The sequence below is a fragment of the Pollachius pollachius genome, assembly GCF_949987615.1.
Source record: "Pollachius pollachius genome assembly, chromosome: 19".
NCBI classification, from domain to species: Eukaryota; Metazoa; Chordata; class Actinopteri; order Gadiformes; family Gadidae; genus Pollachius; species Pollachius pollachius.
The window spans coordinates 11,825,200-11,844,892 of NC_136952.1; the positions used below are offsets into that span (position 1 = coordinate 11,825,200).

At 43.2% G+C, this 19,693-nt stretch overlaps 4 protein-coding genes across 5 annotated transcripts in view; 2 read left to right on the forward strand and 2 right to left on the reverse strand.

Moving 5' to 3' along the window:
* The window catches only part of rhbdf1b (rhomboid 5 homolog 1b), a 32,293-nt gene extending 19,765 nt beyond the window's left edge, over positions 1-12,528 (reverse strand). The window contains exons 1-4 of one of the 2 annotated variants that reach the window (XM_079757389.1): positions 12,253-12,528; positions 1,738-1,888; positions 1,164-1,312; positions 580-726 (exon numbers count right to left, since the gene is read on the reverse strand). In XM_079757389.1, the coding sequence (XP_079613515.1) occupies positions 580-726; positions 1,164-1,312; positions 1,738-1,860 (419 nt within the window). In that variant the 5' untranslated portion in view covers positions 1,861-1,888; positions 12,253-12,528. The remainder of the gene's footprint in view (positions 1-579; positions 727-1,163; positions 1,313-1,737; positions 1,889-12,252) is intronic. The other variant, XM_079757390.1, reaches the window with a different exon arrangement.
* Positions 7,817-9,036, forward strand: LOC307090680 (hemoglobin subunit beta-like). The gene is made up of 3 exons (XM_079757427.1): positions 7,817-7,973; positions 8,086-8,308; positions 8,637-9,036. Exons 1-3 carry the CDS (start codon positions 7,882-7,884, stop codon positions 8,763-8,765), a joined length of 444 nt encoding a protein of 147 aa, XP_079613553.1. The 5' UTR covers positions 7,817-7,881; the 3' UTR covers positions 8,766-9,036.
* Positions 12,529-14,048: 1,520 nt separating the features above from the next.
* On the forward strand, positions 14,049-16,989 carry hbae4 (hemoglobin alpha embryonic-4). The gene is made up of 3 exons (XM_079756570.1): positions 14,049-14,404; positions 14,960-15,164; positions 15,968-16,989. The coding sequence occupies exons 1-3, from the start codon at positions 14,313-14,315 to the stop codon at positions 16,094-16,096; spliced, it is 426 nt and encodes a 141-aa protein (XP_079612696.1). The 5' UTR covers positions 14,049-14,312; the 3' UTR covers positions 16,097-16,989.
* A 562-nt stretch (positions 16,990-17,551) lies between these two features.
* Positions 17,552-18,365, reverse strand: hbae5 (hemoglobin, alpha embryonic 5). Its single transcript, XM_079757397.1, has 3 exons — positions 18,206-18,365; positions 17,880-18,087; positions 17,552-17,779 (listed from the first exon to the last, which is right to left on the reverse strand). Exons 1-3 carry the CDS (start codon positions 18,298-18,300, stop codon positions 17,651-17,653), a joined length of 432 nt encoding a protein of 143 aa, XP_079613523.1. The 5' UTR covers positions 18,301-18,365; the 3' UTR covers positions 17,552-17,650.
* Between the last annotated feature and the right edge of the window lie 1,328 nt (positions 18,366-19,693).

The window sequence follows — 19,693 nt, forward strand, 5'->3', positions numbered from 1 at the left end:
AGATACACTCACCCACAGACACAAACCCACACACTGCCAGGTGTTTTTTGTCCAACATATAAACTGTGACTCTTGGGAAACCACAACACTTTAAGTTTGCTCTTCCTGTCATTCTTGGTATTTCTCGGTTTACCAGGAAACCAGCTCCATATTTGGTTGTGCAAATGAGATTAGCTAACATTGTCAAGCAAGGTAGCTTATCTTAAACGGTAGATGAATATAAATCACAAAGGTTTGTGTTTATGTGGATTTTGTGCTTTGTTTGGTAGATGGCTATCTCCCTTTATTTAGGTAATAATTCATTGGTTATGAGGTTAGAGTAATAAGGTATTTAACTCCTTTTTGCTTTGTCACCATCCATTCCTTCCTTTATGCCTCAGCCACGCCCCCAACAAACATCCTTATTAAGCCCCGCCTTCCCAATTTATCCGATAGCTCCGCCCCCTTCAACTTGTTACTGCTGTACCTGAAGATCTGTTTGGTGGATGGCTCCTTATTCACAAATGTCCCTATTTAGCCCCGCCCCTTTCCCAGCATCCTCCTTTAGCACCGCCACCTCGCCCCTCTGGACTGCGGTACCTGATGATCTGCTTGGGGATGGACGAGCGTCTCCGAGACAGTATTTTGGGGATGCAGGAGCGGCGGCGGATGGTGGGGACCCTTCGAGGGCCTCGCTGGCCCTTGGGCGGGACCGTGTTGCCCCGCTCGAAGCGGACCCTCTTCCCACTACATACGCGTGGGTGAGCCCGCATGCACCCCCGCCACCAGGCAAAGAAAGGCAACAGCGGTGGCAGACGGAGGAGGAGGAGGGTCAGGGAGGAGGAGAAGAAACAGACAAGAAAAAGTTTCAGAAGAAGAGAAGAGTCTGTTAACAGCTTGAAATATAGATTTTGGTGAAATATTAATAAAAAGATGTTCCAGAAGGTTTAGGCATGCAGAGTACGGAGGGTAGTAGTGTGCGTGTGCGTGTGTGTGTGTGTGTGTGTGTGTGTGTGTGTGTGTGTGTATGTGTGTGTGTGTTTCGGTGAGTGTGTGTGGATGTGTGTCGGTGTGCTTCTATGCGTGCGCGCGTGCTAGCGTGCGTGCGTGTGTGTGTGTTACTGTGTGTGTTACTGTGTGTGCATGTGTGGCTGTGTGTGTGTGTGTGTGTGTTTGTCTCTGACCTCTTGATGGTTTGGGAGATGGAGGGCCGTCTCTCCTGGGGGGGGCTGAGGTAGTGGCTGGGGGCCGGCTCCCAGGCAGAGAGCCCCGTCTGGTTCTCCCCTGGCATGCTGACGCTACGCGGCACTGCCAGGGGAGTCCGCCCTGCAGGCTAATACACACACACACACACACACACACACACACGCATGCACACACACACACACACACACACACAGTCATCGTCACAGTAGTACAGTATAGTAGAGTAGCAGTAGCATTAGCAGTAGGAGACTTTGCCTAGGGAAACATATCGTTAATCTTGGTAACTAGGTACCCTAGTTTAGTTTGGCAGTAGCAACAGTAGTATGGCAGTACTAGCACTGATAGAAGGAGTACTATAAGTAGTCGTAGTCGCACTTAACCTGGGGTACAGTATAGTAGAGTAGTAGTGTAGTACTAGTACTATACCTGGGGTACAGTATAGTAGTAGCAGTAGTACTAGTACTATACCTGGAGTACAGTATAGTAGTAGCAGTAGTACTAGTACTATACCTGGGGTACAGTATAGTAGTAGCAGTAGTACTAGTACTATACCTGGGGTACAGTGGGAGTATCATCAGGGGTCAGCTGGATTGTGGGGATGTCCAGTTGGAGCCAGGGGGGTTTCTTCCTCTGCAGGCTGGGGCTGACCTCCACGCCCCGGCCCAGCTCAGCCATGCTCGCTACTGCCCCCTACGCCTGCCAGCTGCAGAACACAAAGGAACAAAACAACAATTACACCCCATTACTCTGGTTAACTTGGGTCCCTTTAGTTGTGAAACTAGTGTGGCTGATTAGAGGCCCAAAATAATAACAATGACTAAGACTAACAATATTTTTAGGCAATAGATAATATTTTTAATGTAATGATCCTTACCAGTGAATCCAATTGAGAAAATATATTACCTCATGGTTAGCAAAATGAATGAAAGTTTCATCGTTTTAGAATGGCTTACAGCTGCTCAAGGTGAGCTTGAATTCGTAACCTCTGACTCTCTCTGGTGGTTACTGTCTTATGCACACTTCCCTAATTGCATCACTGGAGCCATGTGTTCAGCAATTGACTAAATGAGCATAGCCTTGGCAAGAAGTATCTGTTGTTTACCACAAGGTGGCACTACATTTCTCAGTGAGAAATGATGTCCATCCGTCTGTCAACAGCCCTGTACTAGGCTGGTTGTCCAGAAAGGAAAAAAAGAAAGAACAACCAAAGTACACTCTGAACAAGAGATGGAAATAGGAGGAGCAGAGCTGTCTCACTGCCAGATTATCTTTCTCACTGACATATACTTTCAGATAGTAAAGAACAAAGAAAATATAGAATTGACACCTTATCTTCGTGCGTCCTGTCAGCTAGGGATTCATGTATCGGAGGTAGCCAATTGTTAACTCCACAATCAGACATCATTACCTTCATTGCCTTAGTCACTTGCCAATTTGACCAGCACACAAATATAACACTAACCCGACTGCAAAATCGTACCACTGCTCCCTCCCGGCCCCGACTTATTGGGAAGCCTTTATAGGTCAACCATATCCTCCCTCCTCACCTGGTGACCAGGCAGTAAGGGTACTGACTGACTAGCGCAAGTAAGTGAGGTCATTGCTGTAGAAATAAGCCAACAACTAGATCTAGTCGGCCTACATGACATCATGGGGCGGAAACCCTGAACCTTTAGGCTGCTGAACAAACATCCTGTGGCGCTAGTACACAACACTGGGTATTGAACCACTGTTCTCCTCCCACACAACGCACAAACAGCAATTTACAAAACCAAATATACGGAACAAAGCCTAGCCAGAAGCGCTTGGGTCAAACATAAATCCTCTCTCATGTCATGTTTTATCCATCGCTGCATCTACTCAGTAAGAAAGGGGGGACATTTCCGAACGTGTCGTAACAGACCAAACGACCATTGGAATCTCCTTGGCAGTCAAGCATAACTTGTCTTAACACCTCTGTGTCCTGGTCCTCTTTTAATAAACCCCCGCTGGCATAGTTTCCCCGTAGCCTTCATAAGGGCCGCGTATTAATGAGCCCCTCACACAGGCCGTGCATTTAAACAAGGCCAGTGCATACTAAGGCTCATATATTACACATCTCATCCTGTCCAATTAGAGGTTTGGGTCCCTAAAACTGCGTGACATTGTCTCTGTCTAGACCAATCAAAGGCTAGTTTGACTGCTGCAATGCTCCCAAGCGTTTGCCTTAATGTGAACACAGTGAACACAGCCACAGTGAATCACTTGGATTGCTCTGGATTATAACAACCAGTGTCCCACATTGTTTAAATTAGGGTCTGTACAGATGTGATGAGGTGGTCTTTTATGTGTGTGTGTGTGTGTGTGTGTGTGTGTGTGTGTGTGTGTGTGTGTGTGTATATATATATATATATGTGTGTGTGTGTGTGTGTGTGTGTGTGTGTGTGTGTGTGTGTGTGTGTGTGTGTGTGTGTGTGTGTGTGTGTGTGTGTGTGTGTGTGTGTGTGTGTGTGTGTGTGTGTGTGTGTGTGTGCGCGCGCGTGCGTGGCTTATTACATCGCATCCTCTTTCTTGACTGAATTAGCGCAGCGAGCGCCCTCCTCTGTGTTATTGTATTGGTTGCCTGGCGAGGTACGTGACAGTCCTTGCTCGTGTATAACCAGTCCGTGCTAGCTTAGTGCTGTTTGAAAGCTGCGCTGCTGTCATCAGAAAATACAAAAGCTTATCCACAGCTAATCCCGAATCAAAACTCTGTGTTCCCTGTGACTGTGATGTTCATCAGCTCAGCATGTCAATCATGTGTCATGTTATTTTTTTTTTCTGTCATCACTAAATGACACAGGGTGAAAAAACGACTTTGTTGTTCAAAAAGCTGTGCGGCAGTTGCCAGAAATTACCAAAATGTTTGATTCGCTTGACACTGGCCTAACATCTGTTATGCCAGCAGCTGTTCTAATAATATCACTGTAGGTAATTTCCTTCCTGTTCTCTCTCTCTCTCTCTCTCTCTCTCTCTCTCTCTCTCTCTCTCTCTCTCTCTCTCTCTCTCTCTCTCTCTCTCTCTCTCTCTCTCTCTCTCTCTCTCTCTCTCTCTCTCTCTCTCTCTCTCTCTCTCTCTCTCTCTCTCTCTCTCTCTCATCTGGATGTGCTCACATCTGTGAGTGTATGTGTGAGTTAACAAACATGATTAAATGATTAAATGATTTAACAACCTGCAATGAAAACAGAAAAACTGGCATTTTAAATGATGTCAGCCCTGTCTTATGGATAGTCATTAAATAATAAATGTTTTCAGATATGAAATTGTATTCAATTAACCTTGATATTTACCGGGTCACACAAAATTGGATTTGGATTATTTTGCACCGTTCGATGCAGAGTAGATGATTTCAATTTTATATAGATATCATGCACCAGTCTAAATGAAGATACACACTTTTCTCTTGTCATGTGTATTAGAACTTACTCTTGACACATGCATTATGTTCAAATTTGAATCACGTTGGGAACATTTGCGACAAATGCAATGACCGAGGGACACAAATTAGATATATTTTGAAGTGAGAGCAAACCCAACCAAACCAGTAAAACAGCGTCAGCCACAGTGACTCCGCAGCCAAACTGAGATAATTAGCATTTCAAAGCCTAGACGACATCTATCTTTCAAAGACGCGCAGAACATCAGTGCGGCCATGGGTGAATGTTTTAATACCCTTGTGGTGTTTTGCTTTCATTTAGCAACCACTGAAAATTAGTGAGCTTTCCATTACTCAAACAATATGTTGCTCATTGAATTGAGAACTTACACACACACACACACACACACACACACACACACACACGCATGTGTAAGCTTACACTTCTTAGGCCATGCATTTCCACCGCACACACATGCAGAAGATGAGACTTGGTAAGCCAAAAGTAAAAATATATTTCCCATTTAGATCCTTATATTCCACATTGGTTCAGATATGGGACATGTTTGTTGAGCATGATAAACAAAGAACACTATAAAATTCATATGAATAATAACCATTTTATGTATTATGCATTAGACACCACGATCAAACCTGGAATATATGCAGAGGAGTTTACAACACAGTTTAGATACACGAGCTGTGTCCCTCATAGAAGCTTAAGGGTTCTCTCCAGAACTTCCCACTGACTCAAAGATAGCTTGAACCATCTTCCACGGCATGCTGAAAACTCATGTTCTCAGACTGCATCTTGGTTCATGATTTAAAATACAAAATACAAAAAATTAAAAAGTCTCTAACTCTTGTTTCTATATTGTAGCACTCAAAAGCGGTTGCTTTACTTATTTTATGAATTGTTATATAAGGATTCTTGCACTTTTTGGGTGGTATCTAGCTTCACTGTTGATTTTATTTTATTTATTGGTTTATTTCAGGGACATTGCAAACTAATCAACAGTCAAACTGTAAGTGAGCCAGAGTTAGCCTAAGAGGCTATTTTACATCCGTTGTCCCTGGCCAGATATTCAAAAGGCAACCCTAAAATTACAGAAATAAAATGCATGGATGAACTTGTACTTTGATTTACTTAAAGAAAGTCATTTTGGGCGAAAGAGTCTGTAATGTTAAAGAACAGATTTTGAGGTTGAACTGAAAGGTCCTAACCCTTCAACCCATTCTAATCCTAACCAGTTTTCGAATTCCTCCTCAGCCTGACCTGAAACCATCCAGCTGGTGTGTGGGAGAAACCATAAACAAAGATCCAAAGTGTTGGCCAGCAATCTGTACATTTCCATTTAGAATAATTTGTGGCCATAACATTCCTACTAACAAAATAACTTGTGTGTGGTCTGGCCTAACTCAACTTGAAGATAATAGCGGTATCACTGCCAGGCACTGGGGTTCAATTCTAGTTGGGGACACTAATCATTTATGTCTTTCAGATATTCTAAGGCAGTGGTTTTCCACTGGTCTAGCTCCGTGACCAAGGTATGTCAATATTCACTAAGTCACGACCCCCTGCTTCCCCACAATATGGATCTAAGGTATAGTTATCGACAATGCCGTCCTGTACAGTTAAAAACATGGAGCGAACAAAAAGCTTCAACAATTCTGGTTAACTCAATAACAAAGTAAGCGATTGAAACATGAATTAACGTTGAAACTGTAGTAAATCCATGGTTTCCTTTCTAAAGATTACGGTTTGGCATATGCTCAGTGACCAACTCATAATGCCTTCGGGGACGTACCATTCGAGATTCACTGTTATGAGGCACTTTGTATAAATGCATCCATCATCCGTTCTATTCAGCAGACATAATTCAGGTTGCATAATGCATCGTTCCATCGGTCGCACACGTTGTTCTGATGCCTGAGCCGGCTTCCACACATCTGGAACTGACAGAGGGCAACCCAACGGATAAACAGCTGTGATACTACACATCCGTCTGCCAAGTTGGATGCTTATACAACAGGGACGGTTAGACGTCAAGAGGTTAATCCAAACCGCCGTGACAGAGAGAAGGAGACGAGAGAGCGTGGTGGGCACGCTGGAGTCTGGGTGAGAGAGGGAGAAAAGGGAGAGAGACAGAGAGCATGAGAGAGCGAGGATTATCAGAGCGTGAAAGAGGTGCTAAAGGCTGAGAAAGGGACATAAGTAGACAGAGGGGGGGAACAGGCAGTTCAAATGAGAGTCAGAGAAATATAGCAAGCGAATGAGACAGTGCAAGAGACAACACTGTGTCTCCGTGTGTTATAACACAAGCACGCATACATGTGTGTGTTTGTATGCGTGCGTGTGTTATATTATTTGAAATGAAGCATGACACATGAAACCTATTGAGCCTGCATAACCCTCTGATAAGGGAGGGTGGATCCCAGCCACACCTCAGGCCTGCACCTTCCCTGCCCCAACAGATTATCAAGACACTATTAGCAACCCTACTGAAATGGTATTCTGTCAGTGTATAATGCATTTGAATATATGTGTTAAATATGTTATTATCCGACATCCTCCTTAACAAATGATGCTACGTTTTTGACATACACATTTGATCCAATTCATTTTGTGTTTTAAATAGTGTGTAAATACAATCCATTCATTTTCTTCTTATTTTGTATATTATTTATCAGAATACATTGAAAATAACAAGGCATAATTCTACTAAATATCATAAATAATAAAAAATTAAATAATATTAATATTAATAATTTTAATAATGGTATTATAATATAAGACATGACATTAGTATTATAATTATCATTATAATCATCATATGAAATAAAAAATATAATGAATAAAAATTATAATAATATAAATCTAACATTAAGGTAACCAGCTACTCAAGCTGTGCTTCAGAAACTTACTTGTGAAGCACTTCTTGTGAATTAAGTGCTGCTTATTGGATAATGTACAACGGGCCTATAGAAATACAGGCCGGGGAATGGGCGTAGCAGCAGGAGTACCCCTCAATCAAAATTCATATGCATGTGTTGTCTGTTAAACTTTGCAGTTGAGTAAATTTCTCGTTCCAGAAGTTTCTGGACGTTTCGCTGAAGGACAGCGAAACGTCCAGAAACTTCTGGATCGTTTGGTCTATCTGAAGCATGTCATCTCCAGCCTATCACAGTTCGTTTTGTGGTTGGGGGCGGGCGGTGGGAACCCTTTAAAAGCTGAGGGGTGACAGCAAACGGTACGATTCAGTTTGATCTTCGACTGAAGCAACAACAACACAACAGCAATCATGGTTGAGTGGACTGATGATGAGCGCGCCATCATTAATGGCATCTTCTCCAACTTGGACTACGAAGAGATCGGTCGCAAGTCTCTGTGCAGGTATGAACCCAAACTCTAACCCATGTGTCTTTAAGAATGCATCGTGAAACTCAAATTAATCATTGTTTTAACAACAGGACAACTAATGAATGAATCCATCGTCCTCTTGCAGGTGTCTGATCGTGTACCCCTGGACCCAGAGGTACTTTGGCGCCTTCGGCAACCTGTACAACGCAGAGACCATCCTGGGCAACCCCCTGATCGCCGCCCACGGCACCAAGATCCTGCACGGTCTGGACCGGGCCCTGAAGAACATGGACGACATCAAGAACACCTACGCCGAGCTCTCTCAGCTCCACTCTGACAAGCTGCACGTGGATCCCGACAACTTCAGGGTACGAGCATAAATGGACCGCATTTATATTGTGCTTTTACCAAAAGCGCTTTACAATATTGCCTGACATTCAACCATTCATGCACATAGTCACACACCGACGGCGGTGTCAGCCATGCAAGGCTGGAGCAGTTAGGGTTAGGCGCCTTGCTCAGGGACACCTCGACACTGTTAGCAAACTTACGGTTACCAGCCAACCCGCTCTACGTACTGAGCTACTGCCATCTGGGCATGCACGAACCACCGCCGGTTATTCTCACCTCACGGCGGAGTCTTCTTAACGAACCTAAACCACCCTAAACGTCTTCCTCCCTCCCTCACATGTGTAGCTGCTGGCTGACTGCCTGACCGTCGTCATCGCCGCCAAGATGGGCACCGCCTTCACCGTGGAGACCCAGGTGGCGTGGCAGAAGTTCCTGGCTGTCGTCGTCTCCGCTCTGGGCAGACAGTACCACTAAGCTGATATTCCAAGTCGTGGCGTGGGTGATCTCCAGCCATCCCATTCATCATCACCAATCTACCATCATCCTGGAGTGGTGGGCGGGCACTGACTCTCAAGAGCCCTGATTGACAGCACGCAGCCCTTTAATATGCTCCACTCTGTTGAGGTGCTCTGCATCATTACATGTGAATTCATGTCATCCGAATATGATAGTATTGCTGTGCAACATTGTTATATTTATCCCACAGTAAAATCATGTGAAGCACTTCACGACTCTGGTTATCAAACCTTCTGTCTTATTTGTGTTCATGGGATTGCTTCACGAGCTTCAACTGCGGATAATACATTGATTATCCTATACATTGATGAAGATATTACTACAAAGAGGCATCAATATAGAGAAAAAAAATAGAGAAAGATAGAATAAAATACATGGATACAGATACACAAGATAGACAGAGAAAGACCGATATTGAAAGAGAGGGAGAGCAAGAGCAGGGGAAAAGCGAGGGGAAGCCAGAGAGACAAAAGCCTACTCAAAGCGTCTGACCCCCCCATCCTATATGGATCTGCTTCATGTCGGCACTCTGCTGACCGGAGGGTCGCTGTCACAGTGAAGACCCAGTCCAGTGTGGTGTTGGTCTGCTGCAGACATGAATAGACCTTCTCACCACCCACCCATCCCCGGCTCCACTGCTCCCTTTGTCATTCAGTTGCCCATAGGAACGCAACAGAGGAGTTTCCTGTGTTTGCCTGCCATGTGTGAGGGACACTTATGATGACTGGCCACAGATAGCAGCCATTGGGAACGAGAGGAGCTGAGACCAAACAGAAAGTTCAAGTCCAGGTTCTTTATATTTAAAATGCAGAGCAAAAACACACAGTAGGAGTAATTTCTGGCAATATAATTACTTGGTTCCAAGCTCTCCTCAACAACACAAGTGTAACATGATCAACACTACTAGAGCACGAGTCCCTATAACGGATGTGGCGGGGACAACCTCCACGTACAACACTCGTACTGGGGATCATAACCTCTGTGATCGCACGGACCCGAACCCGGCCCCACTGTAAGGATGTAAAGATAAACAAGGAAAATGTAATAGTATTAATGTTATGAAAGTAGGTAACAAAAAGAGCAAATATAAAAAAATAAAAAATAAAAGCTAAATAGTTGCTTAATGGATAATATAAAGTGATAGTAGTTAGTTAGGTGTTTACAGTGCAACAGTGGTAGCTGTGTGGAGGAAAGTGATAGAAAGAATAAGAAAGGAAATGTTTCATAACAGTGCAGTAATGTAGTCAGCATCTCCATGGAGAGATGTAGGCCACGGAGGGAGAACAGATTTGCAACGAGGATTACAAAAATCTCTTTCCAGATCACCGGGGTACGGCTTAAATCTTGATCATTTTGGTGTCTAATGTGTGTAGGGTTGGAGGGTGATGCAAAGCCTCCCAATGGCCTGAATCAGAGAACCTCCTCTTCTGTGTCCTGGGGGGGGGGGGGGGGGCATATACACAAAGTCATCATCAGCCCATGAGCGGTACAGCACCTGAACCACTAACTCATGGGATCTTCTACACACACACATCTGAGCCGTACTGGTGAAAGGATGCCTTCAATTATGCGCAATGGAATTGTCAACGTACCATACATGTGAGGGACTCATTTCAACCCGAGTATTATTAGATCTTATGTCCATTAGTTAGCACACACTTTTATCCAAAAGCGACTTATGGTGAATGCAGATAAATCAGTAATTATAGAGCAGTTAGGGTTAAGTACATCTTGCTCAAGGGTACCTACGGGAGGATTTCAGACACTATTCGGGTTTGAACCCATTGATTTCCTCTTGTAGTGAAACAACCTGATCACTAGACTCCACCAACCTGCCCCTGGGCGGAAAACGGTTGTGTCTTTCCCATGCAACACAACAGAATGCTGCAGGCTTGTAGTAAACAGTTTACGGGTAGGGCTTTTCTGAAATCTAAAAAGGTGTAGTAAGATGTAAGAGCTATTATCGGAGTTTAATACTTTTGTAAGTGCCATAGCCCGTCAACAAGTGAGTGAAAGACCCAATGACCATATCTGTATGGAGTTGAATGCGCCGGTGTCTAAGAGACGATTTAGACTGAGGGCCGCTCCGCGCTCATCAGGGAATCCCTCTTGCCTGTCACAAATGCATAGCATCTCAATGTTTGGTCCAGAGAAGGACACAGAGAGGGAATGGATTTATTGTGTTGTTCAGAGATAAAATCCTGGTCCATACGACTATCTAATCATACGTGTACATACTAGCTTCAAGCGTGCCAGCAGTCTCAAAAATCAGCTGCGGCATCCATCGAGAATGACCAAACCCTTCACCCCGGCGTGCTAGTGTCTCTGCATTGCGATGGCAGAGGCATGGTCTGCTGTGACTGTAAACTGCTGGTTCGGTACACAACAGGCTCAGACATGCTCACTGCTTCACGTGCTTCTCGTTAGGTGTGCCTGGGCTTTGAACAGCTACACATTGAGGGAACTGAAACAGAGGAGAAATCAAAAGAGGAAATACTGCATGCAATTGCACAAACTGCATGCTCAAGCACGGAATAGTCCTACTACACACAGGTGTCCAAGCTGACACATGTGACGACACACACACACACACACACACACACACACACACACACACACACACACACTCACATACACCCGATGTGCCTGCGAGTATGCCGACTGATTTGCAGACAGATTTATGTGTTTCGTGCATGCGCAAACACATGCACACGTACCCACACGCACGCACACTCACACACAAATCAAACACACACGGTTCTCCTCTAAGTGTGCACCGTTTGCAGTCGTGTGTCATTGAGTGTGTGTTTAATTTAACCTCAAAGGCAATGGCAAAATGTCCATTAAAGATAGAAAAGAACGATTCCAGTGATCATCTGAAGATGCAGTAGTAGTGATAGCATAAGTATACGTGATACATTACACAGCTGGTCTTAATAAGTCTAATTGGACGTCTTCATATCAATGCCAACTACATCGAAAGGAGACAGCAGCTTATGCATCTAACTAAATAGGACGTAGGACCGCTAATACAATTTCGGTGTGTGTATTAGCAATAGCACACACACGCGCGCACACACACACACGCACGCACGCGCGCGCGCACACACGCACACACACACACACACACACACACGCTCGCAAGTTACAACAGCAACCGCTGTGTGATAAACTAACATGTCATGATGATCGCTAATGAGTTAACGTAAACCTCGTCTTGAGCGACCCTGCTATAGAATACCCCTGCACCCGCGTGTATCCCTACAGACGACATGAGCCGAGGTTGCGAGGGTTTGTTTTGCACGCGATATGATACTATATAAGAGGAAGAGTCAAACAGATGCTCGTTGTCTCTATGGCGATGCCGCCAACGTGTTAACCGAGACCTATGGAAACTACACAGCAGTCGAGACACCATGAGTACATCATTCGTTATTCCCCTTACCTTTTTGTTGAATCCTAGTAGCCAATGGACAAACGGTAAATCAAAACGTCAACGTATCCCGCCAGCCCGCTCATAACTTATCAGTCCTTAACATCTTCAAACGCGGGAAATGAGGGGGAACCTTGGCGTGGGAGCTACACCTCGCCAGCCTCACTGTCCTTTCTTGCCACCTTTGGGGAAGAAATACTCGCGAAACGACCGCGTTTGCATCGATAAGAACGGGACTTCCTCAACGGTTAACGTCCCGGGTCCTGGCTGTAATCTGTGTGTGAAGCAGAGCAGTATCGCGTGCGCCGGAGTCCGCCCCCACGAGGGGATGACAGAAGCTGTAGCGTATAGCGCAAACCCGGCCCGCCATGCATGATTTCAGTTGTCCAACGTCACCGCCAAACGGCGCGCGCGCGCCATGGCAGGCAGGTGCCGTCGCTGGAAAGACGGGTTTCCCAATTTGTATTAACTTAAATAGTAATAATTTAAAAATCTTATTCAATGTATTACACACCGTGGGCTACTATTTGGGCTACATTTAGGCTACGTGTTTGCAGAAACTGTACACATAATTTGAATAATTGTTAGCAAATATCAGTTTTTATCTGTTATTCTTTTCTGATAGGCGTAATAGTTGATCAATGCTTTTACTGTGTGTGTGTGTGTGTGCGTGTGTGTTTGTAAATGCGTGTATGTGTGTGTGTGCTTGTGCGTGTGCTTGTGTGTGTGCGTGTGTGTTTGTAAATGCGTGTATGTGTGTGTGTGTGTGTGCGTGTGTGTGTATGAGTGTGTGCGTAATAGCTCAACCTCTTTCTATGTATTTTGTGAGTGTGTGTGTGTGTGTGTGTGTGTGTGTGCAGTTGAAATATTATAAAGTAGGCCTATAAATGGAGGTTATAAGGAAAGGGATGAATGAACACCAGCCATAAACCAAGCAGCAGAGTGATGCATAGGTATTGAGGTAAAGCCTCACCTGGGGCAGCCTTATATCTAATTGACCTTATTTCCATTTTCTTTCACAAAAAGGTACATCTAATTCGTCGTTATTCATACAGTGATAATATGAGGTCATGATGACCTGATGAGCAGGCGTGAAGACTTAACACGGTGCACGCCTCTCCACATCAACAGCCAGACCCCTCTGGACCAGCTGATAAGATGCTCTTATCTGTTATCCGCTCCAGACTTGTTTCATTCACTTCACAGTATCCTCCCTTTATTTCTCTTTCTCTTTCTCTTTCCCATTTATTTATTCTACTCCATCTCTCTCTCCCTCTCCCTCTCTCCCTCTCTCTCTTTCTCAGTATCTCTTTACCATCTCATGCACTCTGTCTCTTTCTCCCCCCTCTTTCTCCTTTTCCGTCTTCTATTTAATTCTTTCTTCTCTCTGTCTCTCTCTCACACACACACACACACACACACACACACTCACTCACATCTCTCTCTCACCATAGATCTGGAGGCCGTGTGATATTATTCCCATCCTCACCCGAGGAACAGGGAGTACGGATTTCCATGATCTCTAACCAGACCCTTGACAATTCAAAGACCTGCAGCTTTGTGTACTCCACCATCCATCTCATTGAGGGCTTCTCAAGCTAAACATCTCATGAAACTCTCCCCCGGCTCTGTGTAGTGAATCCACTGACACTGGAACATTACTGTGTGTCTCCTGGATGACAATGTCCAACATGAGACGTCCATTTGTATGTCATGCGTGGTCATTGAGCCAGCAGTCCACTTCCTGCTCCCCCCCCCCGCCAAAAAAAACTACATGACGACTGCTGATAACAGAAGACACACGGCAACCAACTCTTTCAGCGGTCGAGACTTTGAGATTCTAAAATCGTCTGGATCTTTTAGACTAATTGCTAAACTGTACATTTCTGGGGAGAACTAACAATCATAAGAATAATATTGGTAGTTGTTTAACTTATTAAATCATGGTTGCAGCTCCTCCTGCTCTGAAAGATCAGTGTGAGAAAAGTTAAGATCTAAGCTGGAGACTGAAAGCAAACACACCCTGGATATTCAATTGGGGCCACATTTGATCCAGTGGTGAGTAGGTTGCGATGCTCTCAAAACAGGAGAAAGAGCTTATCATAGAGATATGGACCAGACTGACCCCTGTGGCTGACCGTATAGGAGCAGAGGCTCTTCTGAGGTAAGACGCTATTACCGCCAGTCGTTTAACAAGGCACCACATTTTTGTCTTGTTCAACATTTTCCAATTTTGTTGATCGAAGTGGATACAAATAAGTGTTTTGATTCACATGTGCAGTTTTGGTGGAACACGAATGCATACGTTTTCCAGTGGGTATCAAACGCCTCACCATGGCAGTGTTGATAGAGCAAGGCTTTTTCAATTGAGATTTAAAGTAACGTATTTACACCAAAAAGTTGTATATGTGTTATTTAGCATTCTCACTGTATTCTCGACATATTATATTTATCTAAGGCCTATCATGTTAGAAATTAACAAGTTATAAAGTTCAGGAATAAATATATAAGAACTGCCATTTTCTAACATCCATGACAACACAACGCCACAATGATCCACATTCACCCATTCATACACATATTCACTGCCCCAAGGATCTGTGGGCAGATAAAAAAGACAGAATGAAACAAACAATGGGTTTTCATGAACCAATCCTCAATTCAATCACCAAGCTCAATCACATGCATGTTGTGCTTGTTATCCCCATGCCCTGCGCAGGATGTTCACGTCATACCCTGGCACCAAGACGTACTTCTCCCACCTGGACATCACCCCCCGCTCGGCCCACCTGCTGTCCCATGGCCAGAAGATCGTCCTGGCATTGGCGGAGGGCTCCAAGGACATTGCTAACCTGATGACTAACCTCGCTCCTCTTCAAATCTACCACGCCTACCAGCTCCGCATCCAGCCCAACAACTTCAAGGTGCCAACAGAAACAAAGTCTAGGGTGGTTTTCATTAATGTGTGTGCATTCTTCAAATAAAGTATTGCAAAAAGAGACGTTGGGAATGTTGTTCGCAGGTATACCGGGCTTGTCCCTGCCTTATATGTATAGGGGATCTACAATGTGAGGACTACAGGTGTGACATATAGTTGTACTAGGCCTACAGGTCTACATGCTACAGGTATATGAGGCTAACCGCTGTGTCTAGGTACACAAGATCTACAGGTTGACTACTGGTTCACTAGGCATATGCCTACAGGTTGCATGCTGCATGATGCATGCTAGAGGTATATGTATACGAGATCTACAGGTAAATTAGGACTACAAGTGTACTAGGCATAAAGGTATACTAGGCCCTAAAGTTCTGCATGTATACTATTGGTATTACGGGTAAACAGGTGTGTCGAGCTACACAAGATCTACAGCTAAACAAGTTTACTAGGAATATAAGTAAGCTAGGCCTACAGGTCTACATGCAATACACAGGTATACTAGCTCTACATGGTGTTCTACAGAAGGTAAAAAAAGAGTATGCTATTTTGTAAAAAAAAAAAAAAAAAAAGAGTATGCTATTACGTTTGACGGTCTGTGCTTCAGAAACAAATCTAACTGGAATGGAAAAACACAGAGTGTGTGACAAGACCCTGAAAGTTTAAGAAAACCTCACTCTATTCTTTGATCCCTTAAGTAGGCATATGTTAGGGAAAATCGAAGGTAAACGAACCGAAGGCATACATTGAATCTTGTAACAATGTTTCTAATATGTCCTTTCTTCCCTCCAGTTGTTTTCGCACTGTATGATAGTCACCCTCGCCTGTTTCATGGGCGACCGCTTCACGCCCAGTTCGCATGCCGCCATGGACAAGTATCTCTCTGCGTTCTCTGCCGTACTTGGTGAGAAATTCAGATAAGAACGTCGCCACCTCCGACCCGATGTTGCTCATCTAATAAAATCAATATGTTTAACATGATGACTATAGCTCAAAGCTTTAAACACATATGGACATATCCGTATTCAATGCTGATTGAAAGGGATTTCAATAAGGTTATCAATTTTATAACAGATTTATTCTATAAATGAAATAAAAACCTCTCTCGTTGTTTACAATAATCATATTATCAATGCTCCTGCTCCAGCCGAGCTGTGCCAGTGTGCCTCAGAGTGCACAGAACACCGTTAAGGAGTTTTTTAAAGGCTAAAAGTCTCCGCCTACTAACTGGAAAGAATCGATATTGCACATTGTGTCTATAATAAGTAAAATAAGTACATGTATGTTTTAGTAACCTACAATTAGTAGTGTAATTATGTTATGCATCCAGATGTGTGATCATTATTTCGTTGGGTGCCACTTTTGCAATTAACGTTATTAACATGATCTGTTTTGTCGATTATTACATTGATTTGAATTGAGTGTGTGTGTGTGTGTGTGTGTGTGTGTGTGTGTGTGTGTGTGTGTGTGTGTGTGAGAGAGAGAGAGAGAGAGAGAGAGAGAGAGAGAGTGCCTATAAAGACAATTCCGTTTTTTTCGACTAATGAGGTAACTTTTTTTTATAAATTTCCATAAATGGGGGATATCTATGAGAAAATGAATAAGAATTTTAGCAGATTGTAAACTCGTTAAAAGTTGCATTAATCAACAAGAAATGTTTTTCTGTGGATTCTGAGGTATAAACCAACTGCACACATTGGATAACAAAAACCCTGAGTCATTGTCATTGCTTAGTCACTCTTGTGAATTTTTTTTGTGACTTGATAAAGGCACGTAATAACATTTGTAGTAGCATGTTTGCAATGAAGTCAATTAAATGCATACCCAAAAAAGGCTTGTATTGCAGTAAAATCGATAAGTAACTTTAGGCACGTATCGCTATGTGTATGTGTAGACATACACTGTAAATATATAGTCCTACACTGTTCACAAAAAAGATGTCTCGGCCTTAGCAGTTTTAGGTATTTCTAAATTGTTCCAAAGTGGTGGATTATAACTGTGGTTTGTCATAGTTACTTATAAAGATATGTATTTCCTATTTTAGATAGTTTTCCCTTTGGGAGAAGGAATGTAAATGTTTAATACTGGAGAAGATACATTATCGATATATCTATCTATATTGGCCACATAAGTCCGCATCCAACAAGACTTGTTTCAGCACCATGGACAGGTCAGCCTGCAAAGACCGCTCTATTTTATTATTATATTATGACTATATGAATGCAATATTCAAAATCCACATTGCATTAAGCCTACTGCCATGCTGAACGAAAATATAAATTTAAGTACATCACAAGTATCAGTGGATAAAATGTATAAAGCATTATACTGTTAAAAACCCATTTAGAAATCAAAAAGCCACAACGGAAACCAGTATTTTTTTTTGTTCGTTTGTTTTTATTGACCATTAAAACGGACCCCATGCATATATTATGGCGGGGGTCTTCATGACTGATCCGAGTCACTGACAGCTCCTTAACGGTACTTCTCGGCAAGAGCCAGGGCCAGCTGGGCCAGGAATTTGTCGACGGCCACATGGACCTGAGGGGTGAACTCATCGGGGAAGATCATAGCCATGCACACCAGCATGCAGTGAGCCAGGAGCTGGGGTGGACGGAGAACAAGAAGAACCATAAGAACAATGTCGAACACAAATGGTTTACCACACACAGATTAAATAGCGTAGATGGTAGAAGTAGCCTACCTTGAAGTTGACGGGGTCCACTCTCAGCATGAACGCGTGCAGCTCGCTAAGGCTGAGGAGTCCTCCCTTCAGGTCGTCGATCTTGGTGACGGCATCGTACACTCCACCCATGATGGTGATGCCATGCTTCCTGACGGGGGCAGAGCCAGGGCTCACGTCCTTCCAGTGAGAGAAATAGGACTTGGTCTGGGGGTACACAGCCACCAACCTGGAGAGAGGGCGAAACAACCAGTTAGTATTGCGCAGGAGGCTATATGGAGGCACATGAAACCAACACGAATATAAGCCTTTAAGTTCCTCATCTGACAAGAAAGTAAACGCCATACCTGGACAGAGCCTCAGCTCCGATATCCTCGGACCGGCTGGACACCTTGCCGAAGAAGTCCCTGACTGTGGCCTTTTGCTTAGGTGTCAGACTCATGTTGACGTTCAGATAGTTGCTTTCTAGGCTGAAAGAACAAGTGGCTGATGCTTAACCAAACAAGAGCAGATGTATTTATAGTGGGCTGGGGGTACAAACGATGTCTCCAGGCTCCGCCCCCACCCGCTTCCTATTGGCTGCGGAGCCAGATAACCGATGGATAGGCCTCCTCGGAGGGTCCTGACAGCGGTCGGGCGTTGTCTCATAGTGTCCTTATCTGTGTTTGAGCTAGATCGGAAACACAACTCGTTGACAGGGGTGGGTTCCTAGTTCTCGTTAAGGGGAGTTGACTCCTGATGGTATCGCTTTTGGTTAAATATAGAATCCTCTTTTTTTTTCTATGTTCTACCCTTTTGATGTTATAATAATAATAACATTGATACTTATTATTATGATTATTATTATTATTATTATTATTATTATTATTGTTACTATTAATTGTATTATTTACATTGGGTAAGACCAATCAATAGGCTGCCATTGAAATTAAGGTAAGCTGGTAAAAGGGCTCAAGTGCTGCACAAGCAAGTTTCTAAAGCACACCTGGACAGAGTAGCTAAGCTAGTAATCTTAGTGTTAGATTTGTATTTTTATTATGGTAGTCAAATCCATAAAAGGAGACAAGTAATAGAACCAGGGAAGAGAAGACAGGGCAAGTCATTTTTTGGTGATCAAGGTTTATTTGTTACTTTTACAAACAAATAAATGCAACAACATATCGGTTAAAAGACAACGTAAGGTAAAGACAACCTGGTCTAACGAACAAGTACCATCATCATCACCATCATAATCATCATCATCATCATCATCATCATCATCATCATCGGCATCAACATCATCACCATCGTTACAATCGTCATTCAATCATTCAAGTAGCAGTATCTACAATTGTTTTTACGATTACAAGACCTATATCATGATTATAATCCTATTATGATTATGATCAGGAATTATACTCTGATAATTTTGTTATTATTATTATTATGATTATGATTTTAATCATTGTAACAAATAGTTAAATTATTAATAATCATCATAATAGGCTATTTTTAGGGTATTTTTATTAATAACGTTTTATAATAAATAAGAAGCACTGAAATTAATGGGCTAAATTGTACATTTTTATTGGAATTAGGTTAGTATAAACGACATAATAATGATCAATATTCAATGATCTGGAGATATGTGGTTATTTATTCAGCAGCCGATTCCACAATTCATATTTTTTCCCATCTTCCACAGAAATACAGAAACGATATATTGATTAAATACAAAATAATGTATTGTCTGTATGCTGTTGAATTGTATTCACTTAATAACTCAAACCAAACATCCTCCGAAACCCGTGTAATAAAAACCCATCAGGATGATGCAGCCTGGCTCTTACACTAAG